The sequence below is a fragment of the Brachycentrus maculatus genome, unplaced genomic scaffold (genome assembly GCF_059751285.1).
Source record: "Brachycentrus maculatus isolate JH-2025_06_01 unplaced genomic scaffold, ASM5975128v1 h1tg000102l, whole genome shotgun sequence".
NCBI classification, from domain to species: Eukaryota; Metazoa; Arthropoda; class Insecta; order Trichoptera; family Brachycentridae; genus Brachycentrus; species Brachycentrus maculatus.
Genome location: NW_028280856.1, coordinates 2,658,240 through 2,668,115, shown reverse-complemented (window position 1 = coordinate 2,668,115; position 9,876 = coordinate 2,658,240). Strand labels below are relative to the sequence as shown.

The window sequence follows — 9,876 nt, the reverse complement described above, 5'->3', positions numbered from 1 at the left end:
TACTCTTTCGTGGGAACCGAAAAATGCGAAATGTGGAATGTTTTAAGTGGGATACGTAGGTACTTGTAAATACTAGTAAATAGTAAATATTTTCGTGTCGGGTATACAATTTGTTCGTCTGGTGCCGGGATAGCGGGTTTCTCGGCGTCCGATAAATATATTTATCGGGATATTTACCTTAAAATTACAATATTGGAATATATTGCTAATAAAATTCCTACCGACAAGTAAATACATGTTTGTGCTATATTTAAATTTTAATCGCGAGTGCGTCAGCTGCGCTTGATTTGAAATAGATCGTATTTGAATCCCGTGATATTTGACAGGTGGTGTCGTCTCGTCGTTCCATGTGAATTATTTATTGTTTTTTACTACTAAATATGTCGGAAACTGAAGCATCAGTCGGTGAATTAGTTACCGGAGAAGATATTAGACCAGACAGTGCGAGTCTTTTGCAAAAATGTTGCTGGGTTTGCTATGGAACCGAGTCAGACGACACATTAGCATCCTGGGTTCAGCCTTGCAATTGCAAAGGAACTAGTAAATGGGTAAGTTTGAAAAATATAATCATACAATATTTTGTTTTAAATGCTTCGCCGTGATTATTCGGTAATATTTCGGCAACAGATCTTATCCAATAAGGCTACAAAAAAATCTTTACATATTGTCTGACTTATGTAAGTGCAAAGTGCGTGAAATTGCGCAAATATAATTCTTTTTGAATTAATATTTATTTTCAAATTATTTCTCGAATAATCGAATAATATTATATATTTTACATTCTGATGTCGAAATTGTAATGCTGATGAAATTTTGTAGCCAAATTAATATAAAATAACCATTTTGTCACCTTGAAATAAAAATTACGTTTGTTTAGCCTTCCCAGAGGTACTTACATATTTATGGGTATTAGCCAAATAAAAAATAAAAATTGTGTTAAAAAAGGCTATGAATCAATATCTTCTAACCTTCCAAAAACAGACTAGTAATATTGGTTGAGGTTTGTACCTTATAAAGCTGTCGATAGCGCTTGTAAATATATGTGAAAAGGAGAGTGACACAGATTTTTATGCTATTAATTCCGCCGTAAACAATGTGTTGGGAAAAGTGTCACTTAGGAGATATTACTGGTGCAACAATATCCAACATACATTGTTAAGAAAAATTTTCTTTTATATGTCGGATATCATTGTTGCGACGGTAATATGAAATCCAAAAAAAAAAAAAATACCTCATCCTTTTACACTTGTTAAATTTGCTTATCAAAAAATAGTGTCGTGATTAGTTGGTACTGATTTTACCCGCTAACTCCTTAATTAATTATAAATAAACTGGAAAAAATAACACATATTTTTTTAATGAATTTTTTTTTACTGACATATCGCTCACTCCTTTTGACAATGTCATATATCAAAATATTTGATTTTTCAGGAGATCGTTTTTAATGTTTAAAAATATAATGATATGCATTAAAATTAAATATCAAGCAACTTATTGAACTTTTTATTGTGCAACAGATCTTTATAGGTAGAACCTGGATGTTGTTTCTCCATTTGAAAAATATTTAGTACATTAAAAAAAATAACTAAACAATACCTTTTCTTCAAAAACAACACTTTCTGCCCTGTAGCGGGTAAATATTAAGTTAAAAATATTCCCCTTTTGCTGGGATATAGTAAATTTTCTGGGCATTCGGAAAACATGCACAACTGAAAATTGACGATTTTTGATATATGACGTTGTTGAAAGGAGCGAGTGATATATACTCTATAGCAGCCATTTCGGGGCAAAAATGGGACTGAAAATTTAAATGCAAATGACTATCATAAAATAAAAATCAACAACAATTCATCATCAATAAATAGCCTAAAATACTGCAGCACATCATGATCGCCTTGTAAAGCAAAAGTGCAACCAGTATTGCCGATAAATGGAAATCGTGAAGGAGATACATCAGGTGGATCGATATTTACTCGAAGCCAAACACTTGGTTCATTATATTCATCATCACTGGAACTATCAGAAGACACGTAGCTTTCATCACTGTCCTCAATGTCCTCAAATTTGCAAACTTAAAGTTTGAATCATCAAGATCACTCATTATAAAAGGGTATAAAATCTACAAAAGTTTTTGGAAATCGCTTAACCTTTAGCTGCCCAGTGGTCCTTTACGGGACTGCGGATTTGTGTCTTCAATGCCCACCACCGGTCCCATACAGCATTGTTCCGCAAAGTGTGTGCCGCGGTACACTGGTGTACCGTGGTGATTAGTTGATGTGCCACGGAAAATATTCTAGTTTTGTGAAAATAATGCAATTGCACATATTTCAGAGCTGCATATTTACCATATTATCGTAACATATTTAACATATTATGCTTAATGCAAAATAATCGTTTCTAGATGATGTGTTCCTACAATCTACATACACACCAAAAGTATTATAGTCTTTTACAGCAGTGTTCCGGAAACTTTTTCTATTCCTATTAAAAAATTTCAGTGGTGCATATTTACCATATTATGGTTACATATTTAACATATTATGTTTAATGTGAGCCTACTTAACTGAGCACAGGCAATCAAAATTTGGAGCAATTGTGTTATTTTCACAAAACTAGACTTTTTTCCGCGGCACACCAACTAATCACCACGGTACACCAGTGTGCCGCGGCATACACTTTGCAGAACAATGAACTAGAATAGCATCGCATAAGATAAATACCATAAATCGTATTTATTTTCACCCGATTATATTCATGAGTGGTCTTTTCTGCATGTAAAGCTTGCCCGAGTCAACTCGGGTGTGTGTATTTTTGCACATAATAGCCGCCCGAGTATATTCAGGTATGCTCCTTAAGCGGTTGAACTAAAGCAAAAGAGTTTCCAGTCCATTCAGTTTCCGCTCCGAGTATTACACCAAGTATGTCATATGGTCGTTCCAGGTGCATCAGGCGTGCCTGCAGCGCTGGGTGAACGAGATGCAGAAGGGCAGCATATCCCGGCGGGTGACGTGCCCGCAGTGCAAGGCGGAGTATATCCTGGTTTTCCACTCCATGGGCCCGCTGGTGGGAGTGCTGGACTCGGTGGAAGAGATCACCCACAAGCTGTGCCCTTTCGTCGTGGGCGGAGTCATGCTGGGCTCCATCTACTGGACGGCCATCACGTACGGGGCAGTCACCGTGATGCAGGTCAATATCAATTTTTCATACTTACTACTTACTTCAGCATTCTTCTTGTGTCCAGTATTGATCAAAGGCCTTCCTCTTAAACTTCCACAGTTGTCTGTTGGACGTGACTCTCTTCCAGTGCAGCCCGCCACTTTTTTAATGTCATCGGACCATCTTGTTTGGGACCTATCCACGCTTCTGCGTCCTGTTCTAGGCTTCCAGCTAAGCACCTTTTTTCGTCCATCTATCTTCAGACATACGTGCCACTTGATCAGACCAGTTCCACTTTTGTTCCACGATTCTTTGTGGAAAGCCTGTACTAACACTTTAACCACAGTTGAATTTTGGCTATAAAATTCGCCGGTGTAAGAAATCGTCACCAATAAGTTGAAACAAGGCTGCCTGAACACCGCTCGGGTTAAAATAGGATCAGTGAAAACAAACACATAAATATATTTGGCCCAGGCAAATCAACACCGAGAAGTCGGAATACGATTTTCCCGAGCTGGACCCGGGCTCATCACTACAATGATGGAATACTCCTTGGCCGAGTCACACTCGGACTAAACTGAGAACTGGATAACTACGGCATACACCGCGTTGGCGTCCTATTTTAGTATTATTATCAACTGCATACACCACTTTGTTTACAAAAAAATACAAAATTTCACATCTCGATGCCAGTTGATTTTTTCATCAACCCTGACCCTAATTAGTATTCTAATTAATGTCGTATACTAATTGCAAGCCCTATTCCGATCTGTACAATGTTTTTTGGCGTCTCTCGCTCTCTACCAAAAGTAAGCAAATAAAACACATATAAGCATCTCCCGTTCTCTAACAACAGTATGTAAAAGATGCATTTAACTGGTTAACTGCCGGTAGGTACATGTATGGCGGTACCCAGCACGCCGCGAATTTTACGATAAAAATAAAACTTTCTAAACATATCGTTATTGAAAGTGTAATAACGTTTATTTATAAAACTTACCAAATAAATGAAGAGCGTATATTTGTACATTTTAAATAATTGATTTTGTTTAGTAAAAGCTCATTTAAAACGGCGTGTCTTAAGACGTAATTTTTGTATGAGCAGCGCTCCGTTAACAGAAAATTATGCGTCTTAAGACACTTTTGGCAGTAAACCAGTTAAGTGTTTCACTCAAACGATGCGTTTTTTTTTTAATCCTTTAATTTGTCATTTAATTTGCAGGTAGTGGGGCATCAGGAAGGCCTGGAGATGCTCGAAGGAGCGGATCCTCTGGTGCTGATGGTCCTCTTGCCGGCCGTTCCAGTGCTGCTAGTCTGCTGGAGGGCGCTGCGATGGGAGGATGCGCTGCTCGCGGCCCTGCGCACCACCTGCCGCAAGCTTCCCGGGCTGACGCTGCTGCTGCCATTTGGAGAGTGAGTAAAAAAAACTGATACCAATAGAGATGTGGCGTAGGAATAAAGCACCTTAAATGGCAATAGTCTGGTTTACAATATGTTCAGGTTCTCTATGTCCAATGTGCCCATACCATCGCAATTGCCTTTCCTCTATTTTACTATTAATGTCTGTTACACATTACCATTTTAAATTCTACTTAATTACCCGACCTTCAGGTTATTTTCAGGCATATTTTCTATAAACAAGCAAAAAATCACGTTTCTTGTCAAAAAATATTGTCAGGTATGAAACCTGACAAAAATTTGTCAGTGTATCTATCCGGTACGCATTAAATATTTTTGGAACAGATATCTTTTCTCATGCGCGTAGGTCATAACGGGTTAGCGCAGAATGGTGAAGGAAAATTGCGCACATCACGTACATTTGTATGTGTAGGGCGGTCAAAATATTTTAAAAATATGTATATTTCTTTTCATTTAGTGTTAAAACTGACTTTTTTTTACAGAATCGAAGGAGAACCAACCTCCAATCAGTCGGAACAAGCCGTGAATGGAAACGACCCAAATAATTTAAATCCTCAAATTTATGGCAGATACGCTTCTCCAACAAGAGTTTTGTGCGGTGCTTTAATACTACCCACAATTTCAACGATTGTCGGCAAAATTCTTTTTAGTTCTGTCAAAAACAATTTCCACAGGACGATCCTGGGGGGCCTCACATTTGTCGTTGTGAAAGGGGCATTGAATATTTATCACAAACAGAAATTACACATTCGCTATTCAACGAGAAAGATCCTCGATTATACGGAAGAGAATGTACGACAATATGTTAATAAACCGCCGGGAGCGAGTAGATCGAGTGCCGACCCCAGTTTGGCCCGAAGCTCCGGGCAAATTGTCGACGATTCCGCCATTTTCGCATCGGAACAACGGGTCGTGTGATCAAACGGGATGCGAATTCGAATCCTGAATATCGCTTACACGGTGACGAGATGATGAATTTAAATTTTAAACAGTAGTTAGAAAAATCCTTTTATTTATAATTCTCTATTTATTATTAAAAAGAAGTGCGCTTTTAATGATGTACAAGGCTTTGAGATTGATGACGTGAACACTATTACGATAATAGAAACAGACATTGAATTATCTTTTGTAATATGTAATGTATAGTGAATCTTAGTTATAGTGACTAACAACAACTGCTAGAATTTCATAGTTAGTGTAAATCGTTCAATACAAAATTGATCAAAAAATGACTAAATATTGAGTCAAAAATAACAACAACAAAAAATTATAACAATTTTAAAGTATTTTTGAGATTTGGCTGTTAATTTATTTTTCATCTAAATTCGGTCACGTTACTAATATGATATAAATAATATTTGGTTTCTTCAATGACACTTTAACCGAGTTTTACTGTTTATTGATTTAACAAATAACAAAGATTTCAATATGCTTGTTATAACTGTGGTAGACAGTATTTAAATTACTTTAAATATTATAACTTTTTTTTCGGTATTTGACTTATATTGTAATTAACATATCTTGAGACAATTTGAATGATTAAAAACATAATATAAATATTTTATAAAATACTTATTGATATTTACTTGAAATAATTATGTAGAAGAAGCAAAGACATGGAATCGATTTCCACTAATTTAAATCATGTGTATAAATTTATTATCTAGTAGTGGCAATCTAAATTGATATATTTTTAAGTGTTTCAAATAGTTATTTTCAACAAATAATATTCCAGTTTTTTCATAAATAGTACATCGAATACATCTTGCACCAGAAGTATAATTCAGAATAGGAAGCCATATATATTTGTCTCATTATACAGTTTTATAATCATTTGTACATTTGTGATTTTAGAAAAACGATTGATTAATCATTGACAAGCCATTTTGGTTTTTCAATTTCTTAACGTAGAAATCTTCAAAAACTTATATTGAGATATTGTAGTCGCAATATCAGGAAGTGTAATTTTCTTTAAAATTTAAAATGTGTTTCCAGCTTAAGTGTGACAAAATGTTGTACATATACATAATAGATACACAAACAGTGAAACGCAGATCTAATGCAAGGCTGAGACTTATTATCGATATTGTAAAGAGGGAAGTTTGGGCATGTGGAGCAGATGAATAATTGAAACAGATTTACAGTATAAATAAAGCTGAAAGTAGAAACTGAGTAAGGCCGAAGAAGATATGGGTAATCAAGTACAAGTAAGACAGAAATGGGAATAATCGGTGTACGTGTGTGAGATCTGAATAAGGCAAAGTATGTATGCAGCAGTTTTGGTGATCTCCGCCTCCATAATTTAATGGTCACCACCCTCGTCTACCGTTCTGGAGGTCCCGGGTTTAATTCCCACGGGGGAATCAAATAAATATATGCGATTTTTTCACTCTAATATTTATTACAATAATTAAAAAAAACACCAATATTTATTCAATATGTATTACCCTGGACTGGTTGGTACCTGAAGCGGAGGGCTGATCACCTTTCCCTCATGTTTTAACAATCAAGATAACAATTTGTTAATATGATGCAGTGCCCTATGCACCATTGGGGTGCGGATAAGGATTTAAAGAATAAAAAAGTCTCGGTGATCTATCGTCTGTATTTATCTTTGTGGGAAGCAGTCATTTTGTGGTGATCAATTACATTATGTAATTTCTGAATTTACAAGTGCATAAATGGTTTCCAAAGATTAAAACTAAAACAACACAATGGATGTATGGACATTAAATCAGATGGATGTCTTCCTAAACTAGTAGCTATTTTCAAACAATCATCTATTTTGCGCATTAGTAGACGAATATTACAGGATTATTTTTGTATTCAATAAAATTGTCAGATTTGTGCTTTTTAAATACACTAAAAAGCAATTTTAGAAATCTAGGTAGATATGTATTTATAACATTTTCAATACGTACTTATCAAAGCTAGTTGGTACTACATACATACATTAATAGTGTTGAATATTTTTACTGAAGTAAGGCAATTATTATAAACCTTTTCTTCACGTCTTTGGTTTTGTGAAGCGCAGGATGAATTAATTACCTTACCCACATATAACCTTCTAGATAACACAGCATCAATACAATGCTCTATGTACCTTTTAATATGTATATGGAAAGAGGAAGTGTGAAGCTTTTAAATTATATTCAAATGATTCTGAAAACTAATTTATTATGTTTTACTTTTCATTATTAAATTTAATTTAAAACATACGTTTGTATTTATTGGTAATTTAATAATAATTTTAATTAACTTATTTGTATAAATACAGGGCTATTCTCTATCTCAAAACTATTACGAGTTGTTTTTTTATTAATTTAATAACCTTTCGGCAAATAATTTATGCTTACTTTTCCTTTATCTTAGGAAAAAATAAATTATATTATTTATTTTTCTCACAATATCACAGAAAACTAAAAATTGACTAATATCGTAATTATCTAATATCTACATCTTACACATAAAATATTAAACAACAAAGTTAATAATGATACATACTACTAAACATTTAAGATTTTAGTTGAAAATAATCCAATTTCTTAATCTATGCCAGTTAGTTTGGATTGAAGCATTATAGGAATTTGAAAAATTAATGGCATTGCTGAAGAATGTCACCTCGTATTAATTTATCAAAAATAGCATTATATATTTACATACAGTGAAACCTCTATCGTTTTTAAGGGGACCTATTGAAATAAACTATGAATGCGGGATTAAGAAATCAATACATTTTCAGCTTGGCTAATAATATTTTTTTCGGTATCAGTTTTTGAATGTACGTATTAGAAAGTTTTCAATCTTTCAAAAAGTGTGCATGCTTCTGAAAATGAAGATACGGGCAGCGGCTCCTCTTCTGCTGTATCCGTCAATCTAGCATCACACAAGCTTTCGATAATTTCTATCCCCACACGTTGGAATATTGTCTTTGAATGTAACAAATCTGAGAAAATTTATAAGAATGTTACAAACACAGACAAAATATATCGAATATGTAGCGTAATTCAAACGATGAATGCGGTTAAATGGTGATAGAGAAACGATCAATGCGATCTATTTTTGTATGAAATGAATTCGAGGTAGGAGAAATAAACGACTCATCCGGGAAAACGATTATTCGAGGAACTATAGAGGTTTCACTGTTATTATAATTTTATTTAAAATAATTTGAGATAGGAATGAATAGCCCTATTTGTTTCCTGCACACCTACGCTTAAAAACATAATAAAATAACTTAAGAGAATATATATAGGTATTCATAAATAAAAAGGTAATATGAAATAATATTATTTATGTAATACTATTAATAATAAATTAAGACTTTTATTAATAATTGCAACAACAACAAAAAAACAAATTTGCATGAGTTAACTGTTTTTTTAACACATTTTTGACGGGTGTTTTTTACGCCTGCGGACCGCTAGCGACGGGATTTGATAAATGTGTATGTATAGTTAAAACCTTAACAAAGAGATTGGTACATAATATTCTTATAAAAACATTAAATATGTAATTTCTTGTTTTCTGACTTTGAAACGAGGCCGGCGCAGAAGGTAAAAATACCCTTCCCGTCTTTAAGCATCAATCAACTGAACGGGTAGAAATACCTTTCCATACAAAGTGTGTTAATATTTATTTATTAGTAGGTTAACATTTATGGATATAATACATTGGTTTATATTAAATGTATGCCTTTTTCCTTTATATATTATTTGTAATTTATAAGTGCCCATTTTCTTTTTAACTCGAGAAAAATATTTTTTCATTAATTAATTTTTTTTGTAAAAATTAAAGAAAATGTGCAGTTTTTTATTGACATTATATTTTAAAATTGCATTACTAGTTGAAATTGAATAGTCAGCACTTTCATTTAAATATTGTTTAAAGTACTACATAGGAGATGACATCTTGACATATGTGTACATTATATAACTTTTCACTTTTCACCGCCAAAATAATAAAAACACAATTCTTTGTAAAATTGACAATCGTATTTCAAATATGATTTTGCCGTAAATTAGCTCGTTTAAATAGGTTTTTCAAATGCAAATAAAGTTCATGGTTACCACACTTTTGACATTTTTGATATACTGTGAGCATTGCAGTTAAAAAAATGTGGGTAGTAATAGATCTACTGTTGTTTTTTTTGCTTTGAATTCAATGTGACAGTAAAATTATAGTATTTACAACTTATAAACCTAGTATGATAGTAAAATTGTGGTATTTACAACTTGTAAACCTAGTGTGACAGTTGAATGGTTATATTTATGACTTATAAACCTAGTGTGACAGTATAAT

The 9,876-nt window shown here is 33.6% G+C and overlaps 1 protein-coding gene across 1 annotated transcript; it reads left to right on the top strand.

Annotated features, from left to right (window-relative positions):
* On the top strand, nt 1-5,804 carry LOC148310307 (E3 ubiquitin-protein ligase MARCHF5-like). The gene is made up of 4 exons (XM_088258694.1): nt 1-548; nt 2,941-3,186; nt 4,379-4,569; nt 5,058-5,804. The coding sequence occupies exons 1-4, from the start codon at nt 381-383 to the stop codon at nt 5,491-5,493; spliced, it is 1,041 nt and encodes a 346-aa protein (XP_088114820.1). The 5' UTR covers nt 1-380; the 3' UTR covers nt 5,494-5,804.
* The last annotated feature ends 4,072 nt before the right edge of the window (nt 5,805-9,876 follow it).